Genomic DNA, 21,340 nt, shown 5'->3' with positions numbered 1-21,340 from the left:
TGTAGTTGGACACCCTTGTATTCACGCACTACAGCTATTTATAGCTCTTCAACTATAAATAAGATTGTGGTGACTACCATGCAGATTACACCAACTGTAGTTTTGATCCATAGCTGAAGTCATAGGTCAGATCAATTAGTGCAATTTTAACCAACCACCAGAATTCCAGGGATTACTACTTTATCAGTGCGCTAAGGTGTTTGAGGTCATGTACTCATCACGGCCAACACACAGTCTATTGAACTAGATGAAAAGACAAAGTTGCCTAAACGGAGACAAACTTCAGAGATCCCGTGTGCCTGCAGCTCACTTGATCTGACAACAGAGCAATGTGTTCTGGATGAATTACTCTCCCTACGCTTGCTGAAAATTACAAAAAAAAACCCTGACCTGGCGGCCCAGTAGTCCAGTGGTTAGCACATCGGCTTCACAGTGCAGAGTTACCGGGTTCAATTCCAGCTCCGGCCTCCCTGTGTGGAGTTTGCATGTTCTCCCCGGGCCTGCGTGGGTTTTCTCCGGGTGCTCCGGTTTCCTCCCACATTCCAAAAACATGCATGGCAGGCTGATTGGACGATCTAAATTGTCCCTAGGTGTGAGTGTGGGCGTGAATGGTTGTTCGTCTCTGTGTGCCCTGCGATTGGCTGGCAACTGATTCAGGGTGTCCCCGCCTACTGCCCGAAGACGGCTGGGATAGGCTCCAGCACCCCCCGCGACCCTAGTGAGGATCAAGCGGTTCGGAAAATGGATGGATGGATGGAACCCTGACCTGAGCACATACTGTAGTGCTTGCAACTCATAAGATAAGATAAGAAAACCTTTATTAGTCTCGCAATGGAGAAATTCCCAATTCACAGCAGCAAAGTTCTGAAAGGAAGAAGTAGAACAACAAAATATAGGAGCTGCTGGAAAGGCAGCCACTCTCGCGGCGCCATTTTGAAGTCAAAATAACACAACACAACACATAGGACACAGACAGTCGTGCAATCTTCACCAATTTTCTGCATACACTTTGTTGTCTGAAGCAGTTATAGATGAAAGAGGAGAGGATCAAAGTGTCCTTTCACCAGTGGATCATAACTCACATTATAACACAATTCACCTTTCAACTTTGAAATTTAAGTAAATACCATTAAACCCTCTTCAAAAACACTATTTAAAAAAATTAAACATTTTTTAAACTATGAAAAATAAGATAAGAAAACCTTTATTTGTCCCTCACTGGGGAAATTTGCAATCTACAGCAGCAGAATTGAAGTGGGGGTAGAAAAGAAAAACAAAGTATTGCATGCACAAAATAAATGTTTCTAAAAAAATTAACTGTACACAGTACAGAATGCAATATAAAATATAGATATAAAGTATATGCAACTGTATGTATGCTGCATAAGGTGGCTGTGCTATTTACAATGTATGTATGGGGTGAGTCCAGGTTTTGTGTGTTTATTGAGCAGCCTAACAGCAGTCGGTAGGAATGAGCGGCGGTATCTCTCCTCCTTGCAGCACGGGTGTAACAGTCTCTGGCTGAACGAGCTACCCAGTGCTGTCAGGGTGGGCTGGAGGGGGTGGGAGGGACTTCCCATCATAGCTTTTAGTTTAGTTAGCATCCTCCTGCTGCCCACCTCCTCCAGAGTGTCCAGGGAGCAGCCCAGGACAGAATTGGCCCTCCTGACCAGTCGCTCCAGTCTCTCTGTCCTGGGCTGAGATGCTGCCTGACCAGCAGACAATGCAATAATGGATAGCCAAAGCCACCACAGAGTCATAGGAGGTCTTAAGGAGTGACCCCTGAACTCCAAAAGACCTTAGTTTCCTGAGTAGGAAGAGGCTGCTCTGTCCCTTCCTGATCAGGGCGTCTGTGTTGGTAGACCAGTCAAGTTTATTGTTGAGAACACCCAGGTACTTGTAGGTCACCCTCTCTATGTCCGTACCCTGGATGTTCATCGGTGCCGGTGATGACTGTTTCCTGCAGAAATCCACCACCAACTCCTTAGTTTTCCCAGAGTTGATCTGGAGGTGATTCTGCTGGCACCAGTCCACGAATTCCCCCGTCAGTCTCTTGTACTCCCGATCATCTCCTTCTGTAATGAGGCCGACAATCGCAGAGTCGTTAGAGAACCTCTGAATGTGGCAGGTTGGAGTGATGTATCTGAAGTCCGAGGTGTAGAGGGTGAACAGGAATGGAGCCAGGACAGTCCCCTGTGGCGCCCCAGTGCTGCAGAGAAGTCTGTCTGGCTCGCAGCTCTGTGCCCTCACATACTGCAGCCGGTTTGTGAGGTAATCTGTAATCCATGATGTGAGGTGGTGGTCCACTCCGGCGTGCCGCAGCTTGTCCTCCAGTAGGTTGGGCTGGATGGTGTTGAAGGCACTGGAGAAATCAAAGAACATGATCCTCAGTGCTCCCAGCCTTCTCCAGGTGTAACAGCGCCGAGTGGAGGAGGTAGATGATGGCATCCTCCACACTGATGCCGGGCTGGTAGGCAAACTGTAGCGGGTCCAGTGATGAGCTCACCAGTGGTCGCAGGTAGGCGAGGAAGAGTCTCTCCAGCATCTTCATCAGGTGAGAGCTGTTGAGCTCCTTTGGGTGGGGGGTCTTGGGCCCTGGGACCAGGCACAAAGTTTTCCACAGCTGTGGAACTCTGCCCAGCTTCAGGCTCAGGCTGAACATGTGCTGGACAATGTCACGCAGCTGGTCAGAGCAGGTCCTGAGGAGCCGGGAACTGTTGTCCGGACCTGCTGCCTTCCTCACCTTCATCCTCCTCAGTTGGTTCCTCACCTGCGCTGTCGTAACAGACAGGCAGGAACCAGGAGACAGACTGGGGGTTGGGGGTGTAGTGTCGGTTGAGAGGGCAGTTGTTGTTGGAAGCTGGTCGTGAGGGGGGGGGGGGGGGGGAGTGTCGGTTGAGAGGGCAGTTGTTGTTGGAAGCTGGTCGTGAGGGGGGGGGGGGGGAGTCCACAGTCAGAGTGGGTGCAACTGCAGGGGGTGCTGGTGGTGGGGCGGAGGGACACACGTCTGGTCAAACCGGTTGAAAAAAACAGTTTAGATCATCTGCCCAATCCTTGTCCCTCAGTCTCTGTCTTTGGGCTTTTGTGGCCTGAGATGGTTTTCAGGCCCCTCCAGACACTAGAAACATTACTGGCCTGTAGCTGGTCCTCCATTTTCATTCTGTAGGCCTTTTTCCCCTCTCTGATCCTTCTCCTCGGCTGGATCTGCATGGTCTTCAGCTCCTGTTTTTCAGGAGGGCCTTTATTTCTGGAGTAATCCATGGTTTGTTGTTGGAAAAACACTGCAGTCCTGGTGGGTACGGTGTTCTACTCACAAAAGTTAATGTAGTCTGTGATGGTGTCAATGAGTGAATCAATGTCCTCCCCATGAACCTCACTGAAGAGCTCCCACCTGGTTGAGTCGAAGCAGTCCCGCAGAGCCTCTTCAGCCTCCATGGACCATCTTCTGACCATGCGGGTCACAGCTGACTGCCTGTGCACAAGGGGTTTGTACACAGGCTGAAGATACACCATGTTGTGGTCCGCTCTTCCAAGAGGGGGAGGGTGTACAGTATATACCTCCTTGGTGTTGGCATAAAACAAGTCCAAAATGTTATTGTCTCTGGTGGTACAGGTTACAAACTGAGTGAAGGTTGGGAGGGAGGACGACAGGGAGACATGGTTGAAGTCCCTAGAGATGATCAGCAGGGCGTTGGGGGACTGTGTTTGCAGCCTGTTCACGAGTCATCAGGTCACACGATGCATCACCATTAGCCGATGAGGGGACGTACACCGTCACAGCTATGACGTGTGAGAATTCCCGTGGGAGAAAGTACTGCCTGAGGCTAATGGCTAGCAGCTCAATGCGAGCACTCTATAGTATTGTATGTCATTAAAAAAAACATACGATTAAACTAAAAAAATAGAATGTAAAGAATTAAATCGTTTGCTCATCATAGTATTTCAATTCACCATTCGAGTGTGTACCCCTTGGCCACCATGGGGAAGTCGAACACAGACATCATAAACATACGATGACCACGGTCATAGTAACATTAGTATTGTATTTCTTGCAAAGGATAAAGAATCTATTCTTTCTGAGTATTGTCACATTGTCTGTCTGCATGTGTTGCTACACTGTAAATGGAAAAATATATGTTGCGAATCAACCCCTACATGAAACCAAAGCCAAATTACATGCACATACCGTATTTTCACGACTATAAGGCGCCATTAAAAGTCTTAAATTTTCTCCAAAATGGACAGGACGCCTTATAATGTGGAGCGTCTAGTGTATGCGCCAAGTTCCAAAGCCTGACTGAGAGCACTTCTGGCCGACACGCTGTTTATACAGAGAAAAGGCGGACATGAGTAATGACAGGCATGCGGAAGTCCGCCAATGAGTGAAGGGTGGGCGTGTAAGAGGACGCGAAAGGCATGTCCCTAGCAGGTAACAGTCGCCAATGAGTGAAGGGTGGGCGTGTTAGAGGACGCTAAAGGCATGCCCCTAAGGTACCAGTCGCCAATGAGTGAAGGGTGGGCGTGTAAGAGGACGCTAAAGGCACGCCCCTAGCAGGTACCAGTCGACAATGAGTGAAGGGTGGGCGTGTAAGAGGACGCTAAAGGCACGGCCCTAGCATGCCGTTGTTTAAGCTGGCGTATGTTTTACCATGCCTGGCCGCACCCAATAATACAGTGCGTTTCGTGTATGTGTCAAATACAGAAATAGCACCCGTTACTGAGACTGCGCCCAACAATACGGTGCGCCGGATGGTCGTGAAAATACGGTGCTTTGTCTTGTCTTTTTGATATGAAAAAAACAAATACTCCAAATTGGCCTGTGACACTCTCAGTCATCAAGCTGACAGAGTAGCGCCACACCACGCTTTATCCAGTGTTGAGGGCGCTTGAGGGTGGGCAACAACATTGGGATGACAAAATTGGTGGAGTGTCCCGTTGTAGAGAGTGTGCCCCTCCTCTCAGTGGTCTTGTAGAGAGGAGAAACATAGCGACTGTCAGATTCATCTGGGATGTCTTTTGCTGCATGGAAGAGAAAGAGAAGCAAATAAATAATGTCTACATGGAGACAAATTAACAATCATAGAGACAGAGAGTGAGAAAAAGAAAGGATTAAATTGAGATCCTGGAGTCATGACAACATTCGTAGTTGTGATGCCAGTGCACACAATGCATCCAAATGCATACTTACTTGGTTTTATCCAGATAATGGGCACAGTGTCAAACAGGATTTTGGGATATTGCTCCACTAAAACTCCACTGAAGATAGAAACAAAAAAAATGATTATATATGCTGCTTTTCAGGTGGTCATCTTGCAATTCAAATAATGATCATTGTTGTAAAAGATACTGCTGCGGTCCCCACGACCTTTCTTTGTCCCATCGAGCACCATCAAGAAACAATCCATAAATGTAGACACCATCTTCCGGAGGCGTGTCTGATTGATCAAGTGGTAGAACCTGAAGGATCAAATCCCAAAATCACACATAAAACGGCTGAACGTAGTCTGCAATGAGCATTTAAGATCATGACTGACTGTTAGGTTGTGTTGAAGAAAGAAAAAAAAAGTGTGTGTTGACCTCAAAGTCAAAGCCCAACAGGTCAATTGGAACATTGTATTTCCTGGCATAGTTCTGCGTAGCTCCCGTAAGGAAGGCCTGGGTGAAGAAAAATCCAGACAGCCAGAACATACTGGGCTTACCAGTGTTGAACCAGTCCTATGAGCACAGACGATACATGTGAAAACCGAATTGGACAGGACATCGCATGTCGAGTAAAATGTGACTGACCTGCAAAAACTTGAGCCTTGCGAGAAAGTCATTAATGTAGCTGCCCAGGGGCTTGAGGCTCGGGTACGAGCGTTTGGCCCACTGCTCTGGTACCTTGCCCACTCCCAAACTATTTGCAATTCCCTCCAGCTCTGCGTCCATCACCACTAAACCCTTAAGGGCCTTGAGCAGGTTCTGAAGGCTCACACGGATGGTACTACAAAGCCTGCAAAGGAAAAACAGGTCAAATGAAGAGGTTTACTTGACATCAAATTCGATACAAAATGTTTGCCTTTACGTGTTGTAGCGCTCCATTTCTTGGACAAGCACAGTGTTCATACTCTCCTTGTAGAGCACTGGATACTTTGAGAGAGAGACTTCGATGTCAAAATTATTTGGAAGCTGATGGGATTAAATGAACGCAAGTATTACTTGTAAAACACATGATATACATTGAAAAAACAGTGCAATATTATTCAATCAGATGACCACGCTTGGAGATGGAAAATGAAAAGATATATTCCATGGTACCTTAGTGAGGATGTCATTGGCTATGTCATAGAGCGCATTGTCAGTCCCAGAGCTACCTCCTCCCTTCGAGCCCCGTCCCTGGGTGAGAAGCAGCGAATCAAACAACAGCTTGGTCTGCTGCAGGTCCTTCGAAATGTCCACATTTTCGTGCATCCCAAATATTTCTGGGTGCTGGCTGACTGGAAGCTCCTGGTACGGCGCAAAGGTATGGTTACGCTTTGAAAGTCTTGCAAGCCAACTCACGATGACAAGAAGTACGGTGTGATGCCTTACCTTAATAAATCGCAGGTAGTCATCATAGGAAGACTTAGGGGGGGTAACATAGTCGCCGCTTGGTGAGAAAGGATAAGAAGGTTTCTCCACAACATCCCTGTTGTAGAAGTCAGCCAACATGGTGTTCAGGAGGCGCCGATCCCAGTTGTCGGTGACGCGGCCTCCGTAGTTGCACTCCCCAGTCAGGTAAGTTATGGCCTCGAAGGGCACCTCATCGTATTGATTGATGAACAACTACAGAAGAAGAAAGAGGACAAACCTTAGGATGCACGTGACAGGAGCAATTTGGGGAGTAACAAATGATGACCTGGAGCTGTCGGATGCTGATGTGAAGGTCAGTCTCATTGAAGCCATAAGGAATGTTCCAGCCAAGTGGGCCAAACTTCCTTCGCTCCTGAACAAGCGCGTGGAAGAAGCACAGGCCAAACAGGAGCTTTTCCCAGACCTAAAAGCCGATCCAGTCGAACCGGTGTAAGAAAAGAACCCATATGCATCGACTTATAATTGAATCGGCACCTCGAACTCACCAGTTCTTTATTCATGCAATTGTTGAAGAAGTTTTGGTCACAAACAGGATCTGACATGTAGGATTGCAGGATGTTTAGTCGTAGTCCTGTCGGGGGCTCGTTTGTCATTTTTACTCCATTCTGAAGAAGAGTCACTGGAAACTGGTTTCACAGAGGAGGCGGCTTCAGGGCCCGAACCAGACAAATCCAAACTGCTGCACATCAGCTTGCACTTTACCTTGGGCGAAGGGTAGCTTGTGAGCCAGAGTCGGAAGTCTTCGTGGCATGTTGCAGGACTAAAGTCCTCGCAGATCTTCTCCAGGGTGGACATCCAAGACACAGCCAGATGACAATTCTGCAAACACACCCATGTCCCATTCTGCATGGCTGTGGAGATCATTTTGGAAGCGATGGGTCCTTGGCCCTGCCCCAGAGAAATGGACTGGAAATTGTTGCCACCCATGTCCTTGTCAGTCGCAAACTTCAGTAAGCCTGTGAAGCGTGAATGTGTCATGAAGCTTTGAGCGGGAGTGCTTCGTGAAGTTTGAGAAGTAAACTGCAGAACCTACTCGCCATGGGATCGGCGCCGGGAGAAAGCACAAACACCAGCGGGATGGTGGCGTTTGAGTCCATGTAGCTCTTGCTGAGGTCAAAGGGAGGGGGCTGAACAAAATTTTTCCCCAGCTTAGTGATCACATATTTGTTCACAGCTGGCACAATCTTGTCAGGCCTGAGGCAGCGGACAACGATCATCTTCTGCAAATCGCTGAGTTTATCGTCCCAGGGTGAGGGCAAAGGAACGTTGCTCGGATCTTTGCTTTCAAAGACAGGCTTGAAAAGTCCAGGGCCTGTGATGAAAGCGTCTCTGTGGAAGAAACAAAATGAAGGTGTCGCCATTTTTAAAAAGGTTGAGTCATAGTCTCACTTTATTGAATCGAGAACAATGACATAAACCTTTGAATCATTTTCTCACTTGACTCCTTTCAAGCCTGGAAGCTCATTGGCTCGACATATCTCATCCCAGCTCTTCTCTTGCAGCCAGCTAGGATCAGGATTCGCAAGGGTGTTCTGCAGGCCCACGCCTCCCGTCATCAAGAAGATCAAGTCACAGTACTCAATCTCACCCTTGGACCTGATGGAAATGTCAGATTCTGTTTTATTTCCAGCAGGCATTGGTGTGATCCAGATGAGTCACTTCTCATGCCTAAATGGTTTGTGACACTCACAGAAGCAGATTGCAGCAGAGGATGAAGGAGAAGAGAAGTTTATCCTTCTCAAACAGCGAGCGACAGACATTGCAAAACAAGTTGTAGGTGAAGTGATCGATCAGGTACATGACCCTCTTTTCCAGGATTTTGGACTTCTTACTAAATGAAAACAAGAGGCTTCTGAGTGGAGTGCACTTCAGGTGCTGAAAATCGACAAATGGTGTCTTCGAATCCGCATAATTTCAAAGGTATCCACTTCGTAACTTAATGTTCAAGACTGCACAGTAAGATCTACCACCGGAAGTAGCATGCAAGCATTGCGAAATTTGGGCAGTAGGTTAATATCATAAAAGTCTCATCCTGTAAATTGAATCCCACGACACTCATTACAGAGAAACCCTGGGTGCGTCACTCACCTGTCTTGGATAGAGTTTATGTAGAGGTTGACAAACCAGCTGAGCGAGTACTGATACATTGGGTCAATGTTGGTCAGGTCAGCAATGGTGAAGAACAGCACAGATGAGTGCTTGGCAATAGCTCTGTAACACTCTCGAGACTCGGCTATCATGATCTCAGTCTCCTCTGCAATCTGGAGAATTCATTGAGACATTGCAGTCAGAGAAGAAAAATCCATCGCATCAGCCGCACAGATCGCTGACGATGAGCAAGGTACATGCCTTTTGTTTCTTGGTAATTTCATTGGACATGATCTTTGCAGAGTCGAGGACCTGAATGGCACTCTCATCCTCCAAAATATTTCCCTCCGAAGACGAAAGAGTCTCAAGGATCTTGTCCTCGGTTTCCTTCAGTTGCCTGTTATTCGCAGCAGACTGTAAGATGAGTGCGTTTCTCTCTTCCTCAAGCTCTGGCCTGCAAAGCAGATGAAGCAGAAGACATCTTGAATGAAGAGACCCAAGAATTTGAGTGAAGGCTCAGTGAAATGTGAAGTGCCTCTCTTTGGCGACCACAATCCCCAGCAGCTGGTCCTCGAGCCCCTCTGGGGTGATCATGAAATTGAGCAAAGACACCTTGGTGGCCAGTTCTGGTAGATAATGCGGGTTCCTCAGCTTTGTGGTGATGTAGAAACGGAATTCGGGGGAGTACTCAATCACACTCTCCCCCAGTTTTATACATTCCACACCACCTAGGTGGAACAAGCATGACAGCAATTCACGTTTTTACATCCTTTTCAATCTCAAGTGACCTTTTTGCGGCCCTGCCACAATTTTGGCACCTTGTTTGAAGGTTTGTTTGAGGAGAAGAGGTTCCAGGGAGGGGTCCAACTCTTCTCCTACATTTTCGAGCAGCAAGGGGCTTCCAAATTGGATACAGTTTTCCAAAGTTCTCATGTAATCATCATCCGTTAATTTGATGATGTTCAACTTGTTGTCTTTCTCCGAATTCTTCACCCACTTGTTGGCCTGACCCTGAGGGTCAATCATCAGAGGCCTGCAAGAGCAGGAATATATGAGCGCGGTCCTGAGCCTGAAGGATGAAATGTTTCACTGCGCCACAATGGCAGAGAGACGACATTCGTACTCTTCTTCCAGAGCGGCTTTGCAATAAACTGCATCAAGCTTCTCACCATCGCCGTGAATTACTGGTAATGACACCATTGTCGATCGAGAAGGAGTCGGTGGGAAGGCCGGCGATATTCCACGCCCTAATCTTAATGGGATCTCCCAGGGTCTTGCTGAGAGAGAAGTCATCTGACGATGGAATACTCTTAGACTAGAGAAATGAAATGATGAGGACAACAATCATACATGTCACAGCTGACAGGGAAAGACCTTGTGTGTCAACAAAGGATTTACTTGACACAATTTAATCCATTGGCCGGTGCAGTCCTGTCTGAAGCTGGCGGTGAAAGCACCCAGGTAGGCCATGACACCAGCAGAGATAAGGACATCCCCGGTAAGGTTGTCGTATGTGTTCTGTAGATCTTCGGCAGCCTTGGACCATCTGAGGAAAACCATGTTTGCTGTCTGCTGCGCTGCCATTGTTGTAATGCTTCTTATAAAAAGAAATGCTGGGCCATTCGTCACCTCGTTTTCTCCCCACCCAGACCACCGATGAGTTTTTCAGCTCTCTCCAACTTCTGTTGACACAAATCCCTCTGGGCTTCTAGCTTGGCTTTCTCCTCTGTCTTCTCCTGAGATATTCTTTGCAGGTCAGCTAAACGGTCCATAACCTCCTTGAGTTGGGCTCGCTTCTCTGATAGTGTGGCCATGGCAGCGGCCAGGGTCGCCTGAGCCTCTGCTTGTTTGGCCTTTTTGGGAGCCACGATCTAAAAGCACAGAAGTGAGTATACCTGGAGGTAGAAATGCATTTCATTTTGAAGATCAAAAGAAAAACGAAAGGGAATTCACACCTTCACCACCCTGTCATAGGACTCCATTGCTTTGATCCACTTGCAAAGGCCCTCTGCTGCGGAGGAGGCTTTTGCCACCTTAGCAGGGCTGAAGTCAGGATTAGTCATGTAGGTAGCACGGATTTTTTGCATAGATTCCTCCTGTAATAAAGAGAGGGGAAAGAAAAATTCAAGTTTTCTTCTTTAGGCATTGATTTTCATGATTTTCAGTCGAGACACTCACAGGAATATTGTCTTTGTCGTATTCTTTCAGATCCTTCAAAAAGTTCATGTCACCTAATAGTTTCTTACTTGGACCCCAGTAGTCCAAAACCTAGGAATTTATGAAAAAGTAAAGGTAAAACAAATGTCATGGTTTCTCACCAACGTTACTTTTGCCATGAAAATGCTGTTTTTTTTTCAATGAATTTTTTTTAAAAGGATAGACCTTTTTCCCAGACCCAGCGGGATCTGCCACTTTATCCGGAGGCAGTCCTTTCATTACACACACAGCTGACATCACCAGTTTTACTCCATCGGGAGGGTTTTTCATGGATTTTACAACAGTAATGTCAGCAGGCTGAAATCAAGAAGGTAAGTGAACATCAACGGAAAGGTCACATCCAAGACTAACGTTGGCTTAATTCGGAGCATTGTCACCTTTAAGGTATTCAAAGCTGCGGTTGCTTCCTCCAGGGCAGGAATGGCCTCTGCCAATTCACTATCACACTCATCCTTCAGAGCTTGAGCCTCAGCAGCTTGAATAGCTGTGGCCTCCTCTTCAATGCTCACAAGTTTACTTGTTGCTTCCACTTCCACAGATTCCACTGCAATCACCTATGGGTCATGACAGTACACTTTGCATTTTTTTCTTCCAGATTATAACATGTAATTTTGATTTGTTGCTGCTCAATGTCACTACCTTCATCATTTTTTCATTTTCTATCTGTGCTTGTTCCAGCTTGGGCTGCAACTCAACCAGTTCCAGTTTCATTTCACCCACCTTGACAAGCATAGAGCGAAAGGGGACATATCATAGGAAACCGACAATTTAATCGTTGAGGCTTGTGAGTGACTTCCCATCCATCAGAAATAAAACGAAACAAGTCATTTTGTTATTTATTTCTGAAAAAATATCTTTCAACAAGTCACAGTCAATTGCAATGTCATTAAAAAAAATCCATTACATATCTCCAATCGAGAAAAATACCAGTAATCTAATCAAATTGTGACAAACTGGATACCTGAGATTCGGCAAAGGCTAGTTTTTCCAGACCATTGGTGTATCTCCTCTTTGCCTTCATGACAGCATCTCTTTTCTTTGTGAGGAGCTGACTGAAAGCTGCCATGAGCTCCAGATAGGATGTGGGTGTAACATAATTATGACGACCGAGCTCAGTGAGGAATCTGCAAATTAAAAAAAAGCTCATATATGTAACCTTACTTTTAATTATGTTTAGTGTGTCACACCTCACTGAAAGTTGACTGGCAGATGTGTGAAATGTTTTGCAGATGAGTATGACCTCCTTCCTCTCATTGTCTTTCATCTCCAGCGGCTGCAGAAAAGAGTTGGCCACCCGCTCAAGGGCCTCCTCTGGCCAAGGCTGTTTTGGGTGCAGATAAATATGTTCAAAAAAGTTTTCAATTCATGGATTAGACCCCATATATCCACAACCAGGAAAAACGGCCATGTGCCAACTCATATAGATTATTTTTCATGTTTCACACACACACGCACGCATGCACACACACACACACACACGCACACACACACACTCACACACACACGCACATACATGTACACACACACACACTAACACAGATAGATAGACATCCATCCATCCATACATACATACATATATACATACACACACAGAAATATACACACACACACACACATATATATATATATATAATTTATATATATAAGTGGCTGGATAGCTCAGTTGGTAAGGCACCGGTTTGGGAGATGGGGGTTCGAATCCTGCTTGGGGAAAAAATGAGCACATAACACCATCCAGTGTGGGTCCTTGGGCAAGACCCTTCACGCTAATGCCTAACTCATACAATGATGAGAGACAATAAAACGAATGGCATGCCGGCTCAGACGTTGCCTGACCAAACAATGTCTGCGTCAGGTGCTGGGGAACCAGAGCACCTTGATGAAAAATTGTATGTGGCATCGAGTCATAGGTTTTCTTGTCCAGGCTGTGTACAGGTTGGTATGTCGGTACCTGCAGTCTTGTGCGACTGTTCTGTCAACCAGGAGCTGATGTTTGGCTCCTCTGGTATCTCTTCCAATGCCCTTCTGTGCTTCGCTCATGAATTGATCCATTTATCCACTTATCTTAGCCGCAGTGATGCCTGACATGAGCTTCCATGTTGTGGCCGATAGTTGGATGGGACTGCACCCTTTGAGGGATCCTTCATGATAAGGATTGTTCGCACTTCGTTAGCCATCCTGGGTGAGTCCTATCCCTCAGCAACTCATGGAGTGCTGTGAGTTTCTTTAGCCAGTAGGTGTGGACCATGTCCGGGCCGGGTGCTGTCCAGTTCTTCATATCTGAGACTCTTTCCTGTATGTCTGCCACTGTTATGGTGATGGGTTCTGTTCAGGGAGGTTGCTGTGCTCCTCTCCCAGGGTCACCGGCCATTGTGCACTGTTATGTGCAACCTCCTTCTCCCATATGCCTTTGCAGTACCTTTCAGTCTTCAGTCTTGGTGGGTCAGCTCCGCTGTTAGAACCCTGTCACTGAGCGTACACTTTCGCAGGTTGTGTGGCGAACAGTCTGTTTATTCATCTGGCCTCATTCTCTTTCATGTACCGCTTTAGGCGGCTGGACAAGGCTTGGAGCCTTTGTTTGGCAGTTTCGAGTGCTTCAGATATGGTCATCTGGATGTACCTCTCGGGTATCGGCCTTTTCATCACTCCTCTCTGGGCCTGCGTCAATTGACTCACATCTTTCCGAGCCACCTTGATCTTAGCCTCCAACCGTCTTTTCCGTGTGGGTAACATATCTCATGGCTCCCATGGTTGCTCTTATAGCCAAGCATCTCTAGGATCACTGATGCTGAAGCGTATATCAGCTCATTGGTTTCCGTGATCGTTACGGTCGGGATCGCCCTCAGTGCTGCCTTTCACACTTTCCATGAGACTTTCAGGTGGTACTTCACATAGCCGTTGTAATCGGTTTCTAGGTTGCCCAGCTTTCATTCTCGCCATGATCTTAGCTTTCAGGTCAGTTGCTGCCTCGCTCAGCATTTCATTCATTGGGGCTGACCTCCCAATCTCATCATCTGCATTCATTGGGGCTTGCCTCCCAATCTCTGGTATGACCTCCTCCTCTGATCTGGCAGCCTGGGGCCCTTCACCATGGAACCTGCGTTGTACCTCATCAATCTCAAGTTGTGACAGCATTTGCCGTTTGTGGATGTTGGAACACTGAGCAACTAGTTGTTTCGTGGTCAACCGTGACTGTGGGTTTCGAAGTAACCATTCAGCCCACATTCTCTGCATATAACCCCTCTGACTGGGGTTGCTTGAGTCGTAGCATTCCAACAGAGCCATGTTATCGCATCTCGCCCATCTCCGCTTTGTTCCAGAAGAAATCACAAAATAAATTCTATATCCCACCGACAGAATTTATTTAGTGATTTCCTTGCTTGATTTTCTTCGTGGTTTCATTGAAGTAATAATTAATTTATGTTTTTCGGAGGCGGCCATGAACGCCTCTCAAGTGGAACAGAAGAAGGCACGGAGACGGACAAAGACGTAGAGTACCTGTATTTGTTGAGACTGTGAAAACCATTAATAAAGTCTGCGTTTAAAAAATAAATAAAACCACAGCTCTCCTTTTTTCAACAAATACAGGTGAGTCTTTATCCATCTCCGTGCCTTCTCTTATTCCGGTCAACTCGAGAGGCCTTCATGACCACCTCCGAAAAACGCATTTGCATTTCCTTGATCATAGCGCCACGACTACTACGATCAGATGTCAGTCGTAGTTATTTATTCCTTTGTTGTGTTTTCACAAATTATGAAATCACAATATAAATTCTGTAGGGGTGGCTACAGAATTTATTTTGTGATATCCTTGCTTGCTTTTCAGTTTTGATATATTATTTTAAATTTTCGTAGTTTCATTGAAGTAATCATTAGTTTACGTTTTTTGGAGGCGGTCTTGAACGCCTCTCGAGTCTAACGGAAGAAGGCACGTAGACAGATAAAGACGTACCTGCATTTTTTGAGACTGTTTTAAAAAATGAACACCACAGCTCTCCTTTTTTCGGAGCTGCAACAAAAACTTATTTAATAAAGCAGCGACGCAGTTCACTGAACCAACAGCAAGTTATAACATTGGAAGCATGTCTCCAGAAAGGAGCCATCTTGGAGTCGATGTATTACCATAATGACCATACAAAAGACGCACCGGATTTTAAGGAGCTCGATGAGCTTTTAAGAAAATTGAAGACTTTTTGGTGCACCCTATAGTGCGGAAAATACGGTATATATTTATACTGTATATATATACAGTATATATATATATATATATATATATGTATATATATGCGTTGACTTGTGTACATTCACAGCATTATTTTAATTACATTTATGATTATTTCGATTAATATTGTTTATCTATCTATGCCAGTGACATATAGTGGCAAGCATATCAAATAACTTGGCAAAAGGTACAACAAACCTGTGTATTAAGATGTTGCCATTCTTACAAAAGAATAAATCATGGTTCTGGCAAATACACATCAGCTTTATGTTCAACTCTACAAACCTATATTTGACATTTGATAAGTACTCAAATGAGACAAGGTCATTATTTCAGTATACATACTTTTTAAAATTTTTGTTTGGTGGTTTACCATGAGATTTTTCTGACGCAAAATATTGATCTTGACAATAAAAGATCAAATTATTAAACAAGTCATATATTGTCATGATCCTGTTCTTGTGTTTCTCCAGCAGGTGGAAGTGGAAGGCTTCTCTTTTAGCATGCACACCTGCTGCCAATTTGATCATCATGAGTACCTTGTATTTAAGGACTGCCAAGATTCCATGTCTCTTGTCGGATTATTGACCTTGTGGCTCTTGCTTAAGTGTTGTTTTCTAGACCTCTCGATTTTGAAAACTTTATGTGGATCATGACTTTTTCATACCTCAGTAAAAATTCAAATTGATGATGCATATTTCGTACCTGAAACCAGTTAATGGTGCAACAGTTGATGAGAGATGGAAACTGGCGCAGACGATTTCGAAAGGCTTCGCCAATAGGACTAAAAGCCACAACGATGTGCAGGTTTTGCTTGCAGCGTGCCACAAAGTAGTTGAACAGAGTTAAAGAGCTCAACTCGACACTCTTATTCTTCGCTTGGGCAATCGGACGTACTGTCTGGAAATGGGAAAAGAATGATATCATACTGTATGCAGTGCAGATCCAGATTTTGAACTCGAACAGGATAAAAGGCATCATTATGGAGTTGTGGGCAAAAAGCACTTCCTACCAACACACATTAATCCATCCAGTGCCATGAAACCATATTTGCCCCTTCCATTTAACTTTGTGTGTGCACCACACTTAAATGTTTCAGATTATAGAGACAGTTCGATTATCCCACAAAGCCATCCCAATGAATATAAAATGATGTTTTGCTTTTCAGATATTGTGTCCCACTTATCAAGCCAAACTTATTTGGCCTGATGTAAAAATGTAAGAGTCCCTCGCCTTGTCAGATCATGAGTTAACTGTGAGTTAAATTTCACTGGCCACACCACTGCCAGGCCTGATTACTGCCAGATATTTTGGGTAAAGAAATCACAAATAATACCATATTTTCGGACCATAAGGCACGCTCAAAAATTGACAGTGTGCCTTGTCATGCTGTGCACCATATGCAGTGATGAATGTCAGCATTTCAGTTAGTCATCTTTAATACAAATTTCTTACTATTATGTTTGGGTTGTCATTCTCATCCGCATGGAAGCACTTGCAGGCAGACTGCTAACATGTTTTCGTCATACGGAACTTGGACTGTTTCCTGCTTGTGTTTAAGAATCATATGAAATGTAGTCCTACGAGACGGTTAACTCCAATTTAAGCATTTAGCTTTTTTAGCGGAATAGTTCCAATGTTACAATGTGGGACCGGAGAGGCACAAGGTAAACGACACGGCCAGTTTCCAATAGCTGCTAGAACAGAGCAAAAAAGGCCAGATAATGGTGAGTACATTGACCTATTTACAGCTGTTCAACTGTCAACCAAGGTAGCTTTTGTATTAGCCAAAGTATTAATGCAACCACCGGTAAACCAGATTGACGAGCGAACTTTTTTTACCCTCTGTCGGAGGATGCCCTCCTACCCCCGTGTACTTGCGAGGCAAACAAAAGCAAGTGAAAAATGTGGCACCACCCGATGTTTTCGACCGGTCTGAATCTAGAATAATAGTGCTAAATCAATCAAATACGCATATGGTACAATTAGAATGAACTATTTTAAGTTGCAGTGTTTCACAAAAACAATCCATTCATTTATTCATTCATTTTCCAAACCGCTTTATCCGAACTCGGGTCGCGGGGGCTGCTGGAGCCTATTCTAGCTGTCTTCGGGCAGTAGGCGGGCGACACCCTGAATAGGTTGCCTGCCAATCGCAAGGCACACAGAGACAAACAACCATTCACATCCACACTCACACCTCGGGACAATTTAGAGTGTTCAATCAGCCTGACATGCATGTTTTTGGAATGTGAGAGGAAACCGGAGTACCCGGAGAAAACCCACGCAGGCCCGGGGAGAACATGTAAACTCCACACAGGGAGGATGGAGCTGGAATTGAACCCAGTACCTCTGCACTGTGAAGTCGACGTGCTAACCACTGGACTACCGGGCCGCCCCAAAAACAATCCATCCATCCATTTTCCAATCCGCTTTATTCCTACAAGGGTCACGGGGGATGCTGGAGCCTATCCCAGCTGTCTTCGGGCAGTAGGCAGGAGACACCTTGGACCGGTTGCCAGCCAATTGCAGGGCACAAAGACGAACAACCATCCGTGCTCACACTCACACCAAGGGACAATTTTGAGTGTTCAATCAGCCTGCTTTGGAATGTGTGAGGAAACCGGAGCACCCGGAGAAAACCTACGCAGGCCCAGGGAGAACATGCAAACTCCACACAGGGAGGCCAGAGCTGGAATTGATACCTCTGCACTGTGAGGTCAGCGCGCTAACCACTGGACCACCGAGCCGCTATCAAATAATGATGCACCTTTTAACTCAGTGCAACTATTAATATAATGCGCTTCATGGTCTGTAAAATAGGGGAGCTGTCAGACAAAGTCAAGAGGCTAAAAGTTTTCTGAATGAAAGGCATCATGTCACAATCCAAAGGAATGTAAGAACACATTGAGAAACAAAGTGGTTGAAATCAGTCTGGAAAAGTTTGAGAAGTAATTTCCAAGGCTTTGGAACTCCAGCAAACCACAGTCAGAGCCATTGTCCACAAACTGAGATAATTAGTCACAGTGGTGAACCTTCTCCGTAGTGGGCAGACAACCACATTTACTCCAAACGAGCAGTGCTGACACCTCGAGGAGGTCACAAAAAAATCAAAAACAACATGCAAAGAACTGCAGGGCTCTGGCCTCAGTTAAGGATCGGATTTATGACTCATTTGTAAAAATAATTGGAAAGTGCATCGTGCAAGTAATTTTAATGTCTTACCTCAATGATATCCTGTTTTTCATCCATTGCAAACATATTGGGCACCTCTCCTGTGTTCAAGACACTGTTTACATCTTCAAGGAAAGCCTCATCTTTGATTTGAGCATCAGTGAGCAAAAATACGATTCTTTGACCCTTCACCCCTGCATCCTTGAGCAACTTCTGTAATGTTATGTTAAAATGTGTTGCATCAGACGAAGAGACCAAACATTTGAACACTTGTGATGTATGCAGATTACTAGTGCAACGCTGACCTTGAGGTCATCTCTCCACTCAGTCATGCCGTAGCTCTTTGAGATCTCAGGCTGGAAAAGGCTCATCTGGGCGATGAAAGTGGCCAAACGAGTGATGGACTGGCGCCCACTGCCTCCAACTCCTACAAGGAGAGCATGCCCTCCTGGCTGCTTCAACACACGGCTTATACGAGACAGGTGCTCCAAGACATAGCTACATCAGACAAAATTTCGTACATATTCAATGTGATTGCCGCATTAATGCTAGTATTTAGGTGTGCATTCATCAAAAGCAAAGTTTGTCTGAAGGAAAAATTAACATGAAAAAACAAAATAAATGCAACTGTTTTTAATACAGTTGACTGTAAATCTCAGAGTTTTATTGACTGTGTGCTGCAATTGTGATTTACCGGAAGATGACGAGATACATGCGGCTCTTGTTCATCTGGTTGTATTCAACAAGACATGACTCCACGACCTCAGCAAAGCTTTCAACAGAAGGCACTTCGGCATACAAGCGTTCCTCAACCTCAAGTTCGGGGTTCATGTAATCACCAAACAGAAGAGTCTGCATGTCTTGCTCGACCAACTGACAAAGAAGATGCCAAATTAAAATTGCATTCAATGTTATGATTCATTTTTAGAAACATCACAAATTTTGATCTCTGGCATCATGAATAAAGATAGGGCTGAGCAACCTAGATCTAAATCCACAATGAGAACAGCAAAAAATAAAGTCAACATACTTTACTGCCTTGTTTCAGGTGATCAAACACCATGTTAAAGGCTTCATTGAAGTGATCTTTGAGGATCTTGGTCATCAGTTGATAGAACCATGCTCGATCCTTGTCATCCACCAGACGGTCATAAAAGACGCGGAAGACCTCGTGGACAAACAGCCGAATCATCGTGCGTTTGTTCTCCAGAGATTTGCTCTTCACAAGCAGGCACCCTTGTATCACACGTGAGAAGTCACGCAAATTAAACGTGTAGTGAGACTTGGCTGGTGTCGGAAGCAAATTTTCCATGGCTTGCTTGTAGACCTTTGAAAATACATTTGGAAAACTCAAGTTATTGGAAAGACAAGTGTTTGTTGATATGAATAAAAGTATCGGTCCGATCTGGAGGGCTCACGTCCATGGTTGCTGTCACCGTCTGACTGCCAATAGTAAAATATTCTGGTGGAAATTCATTGTTCTTGAGATAGAATGCCACCATAATGGAGAAGATGCGAACCATGGTCTCATCACTGAAAGAATTGATGCTAAAAATGTTGAAATGACGTAGGAAGCGAGATGTCACAGCATTCCTCCCGCCACCAGGAGGACCCATGGCTGTAATGACCTGGATGTCAACTAGTTTGATGCCGGAAGTATCCTTCAGGTCATACCTGCCAGAAAAGAATGGATGAGTCAAGCAGTGTTTTGTATCCTCTTCTATTCACAGCCTTTATTTTGGTGTCGGGGTGGCCATGGCCCATACCACTTCTTGTGATCCATAAACTGTCGAAGAAGCTCCACGGGAGGCTGAGCTCCAAACTGTTCCAGTGCTGGCATATTCACATCATCTATGAATATGAGGTACTTCTTCCCCATCGGAGGGCCAAACACACCTTTCCGTCTCTTATCTAATTTGGCCATGATGATGTTCTGGTAACCACAAAGAGTAAAGAATGAGGTCAGTCAAAGTTGCAAGAACATTCATACTCATCGGTGGTTCCACCTGACCTGTGTTTGGTTGGCCGTGGTGCGGGCAGAAAAATTGATCGAGAGGGGTAAAAAGAGGTCTTTGTCCAAACCGTTCATCAACTTCTCCATGACATACACTGACTTTCCAGTGCCTGTAGGGCCAGCCAACAGCAGAGGCCTGAGCAGAGAAGGAGAGATTGAAACAGTTGACACAAGGGGACAAATTCATCCCATTCATATTTCTGTGAACAGACGAACATACATTCCATAGGTGATGCAAATGTCCATTAGGAAGGTGTAGCGAACCGAGTCAATGGTGGGAACGATGATGTCCTGCACTTTGGTGGTTTTATCCCCAAGGCTGACACTTTTGATGGCGTCATTCCAGTGAATCCATTTGCCTTTTCCTTTAAACTGAACAAGATGTTCGATTTGACTGAAGAAGAGTGTTTCTAAAGTAGCGATTTAAAAGACAAAGGTTTCTGCCTGATGTAAGTCAGTGGTACCTCGTAGAAATAGTCGTACACCAGGCCTTTCTCGTCCACTGGGCACTCCCATTTGCCCACAATTTCAGGAACTGGATGATCTGCCGATCTTCCAGCCACTGTATCCCTGATGAACTCACTAAACATCTCCCTGCTCTTTGAATCACAACTGCCCCCCACAGACCACACCAGGGAGAAGGAAAAGGCGGCCTGCAATCCAAAAAAACTGATAATTATTGCAGAAAAGCCAGATGAAATGTAGAGAATTTAGACGAAATATGCCATTCAGGGTGTTTCTGTTTATAAAGAATAGTGTGACAAATAATAAATATTTGTACCAAGATCCAGGTTCGAATAGTTTTATCATGTGTCTCCGTCTCCAGTGGTTCAGCTAGCAGCATCTCAAACAGTCTACATAAGGATACAGATGTGTTCCAGTTGGTTGTGGGCACAACTTCCTGACAACAAAAAGGCAAAGACATGACAACATTCATGCTTATTAAGTTGGTGAAAACTCATTTGGCCTTTTGGGGTTTTTACATCTCGATAACGCCACGGTCCTGTGATACT

General features: G+C 45.2%; 1 protein-coding gene across 1 annotated transcript in view; it reads right to left on the bottom strand.

Moving 5' to 3' along the window:
• Nucleotides 1-2,983: 2,983 nt before the first annotated feature.
• Nucleotides 2,984-21,340, bottom strand: part of LOC147211246 (dynein axonemal heavy chain 12-like) — a 29,580-nt gene continuing 11,223 nt past the window's right edge. Inside the window, exons 36-74 of the mRNA XM_086129585.1 lie at nucleotides 21,109-21,228; nucleotides 20,792-20,980; nucleotides 20,548-20,699; nucleotides 20,325-20,463; nucleotides 20,080-20,246; nucleotides 19,732-19,987; nucleotides 19,344-19,640; nucleotides 19,008-19,186; nucleotides 18,619-18,811; nucleotides 18,365-18,526; nucleotides 15,845-16,039; nucleotides 12,105-12,238; nucleotides 11,879-12,041; nucleotides 11,557-11,637; nucleotides 11,295-11,471; nucleotides 11,083-11,214; nucleotides 10,879-10,968; nucleotides 10,656-10,796; nucleotides 10,330-10,571; nucleotides 10,099-10,246; nucleotides 9,870-10,015; nucleotides 9,519-9,733; nucleotides 9,236-9,428; nucleotides 8,962-9,154; nucleotides 8,701-8,873; nucleotides 8,303-8,443; nucleotides 8,050-8,208; nucleotides 7,646-7,941; nucleotides 7,315-7,568; nucleotides 7,098-7,238; nucleotides 6,878-7,015; nucleotides 6,571-6,804; nucleotides 6,298-6,486; nucleotides 6,065-6,168; nucleotides 5,788-5,992; nucleotides 5,578-5,715; nucleotides 5,366-5,457; nucleotides 5,189-5,256; nucleotides 2,984-5,019 (exon numbers count right to left, since the gene is read on the bottom strand). Of these exons, the coding sequence (XP_085985711.1) occupies nucleotides 4,829-5,019; nucleotides 5,189-5,256; nucleotides 5,366-5,457; nucleotides 5,578-5,715; nucleotides 5,788-5,992; nucleotides 6,065-6,168; nucleotides 6,298-6,486; nucleotides 6,571-6,804; nucleotides 6,878-7,015; nucleotides 7,098-7,238; nucleotides 7,315-7,568; nucleotides 7,646-7,941; nucleotides 8,050-8,208; nucleotides 8,303-8,443; nucleotides 8,701-8,873; nucleotides 8,962-9,154; nucleotides 9,236-9,428; nucleotides 9,519-9,733; nucleotides 9,870-10,015; nucleotides 10,099-10,246; nucleotides 10,330-10,571; nucleotides 10,656-10,796; nucleotides 10,879-10,968; nucleotides 11,083-11,214; nucleotides 11,295-11,471; nucleotides 11,557-11,637; nucleotides 11,879-12,041; nucleotides 12,105-12,238; nucleotides 15,845-16,039; nucleotides 18,365-18,526; nucleotides 18,619-18,811; nucleotides 19,008-19,186; nucleotides 19,344-19,640; nucleotides 19,732-19,987; nucleotides 20,080-20,246; nucleotides 20,325-20,463; nucleotides 20,548-20,699; nucleotides 20,792-20,980; nucleotides 21,109-21,228 (6,627 nt within the window). The 3' untranslated portion in view covers nucleotides 2,984-4,828. The remainder of the gene's footprint in view (nucleotides 5,020-5,188; nucleotides 5,257-5,365; nucleotides 5,458-5,577; nucleotides 5,716-5,787; nucleotides 5,993-6,064; nucleotides 6,169-6,297; nucleotides 6,487-6,570; nucleotides 6,805-6,877; nucleotides 7,016-7,097; nucleotides 7,239-7,314; nucleotides 7,569-7,645; nucleotides 7,942-8,049; nucleotides 8,209-8,302; nucleotides 8,444-8,700; nucleotides 8,874-8,961; nucleotides 9,155-9,235; nucleotides 9,429-9,518; nucleotides 9,734-9,869; nucleotides 10,016-10,098; nucleotides 10,247-10,329; nucleotides 10,572-10,655; nucleotides 10,797-10,878; nucleotides 10,969-11,082; nucleotides 11,215-11,294; nucleotides 11,472-11,556; nucleotides 11,638-11,878; nucleotides 12,042-12,104; nucleotides 12,239-15,844; nucleotides 16,040-18,364; nucleotides 18,527-18,618; nucleotides 18,812-19,007; nucleotides 19,187-19,343; nucleotides 19,641-19,731; nucleotides 19,988-20,079; nucleotides 20,247-20,324; nucleotides 20,464-20,547; nucleotides 20,700-20,791; nucleotides 20,981-21,108; nucleotides 21,229-21,340) is intronic.

Source organism: Hippocampus guttulatus, chromosome 1, assembly GCF_054856545.1.
Source record: "Hippocampus guttulatus isolate MCC_2025c chromosome 1, RoL_Hgut_1.0, whole genome shotgun sequence".
Classification (NCBI taxonomy): domain Eukaryota; kingdom Metazoa; phylum Chordata; class Actinopteri; order Syngnathiformes; family Syngnathidae; genus Hippocampus; species Hippocampus guttulatus.
The sequence above is the reverse complement of the archived record's forward strand: the minus strand, read 5'-3'. Positions and strand labels throughout refer to the sequence as shown.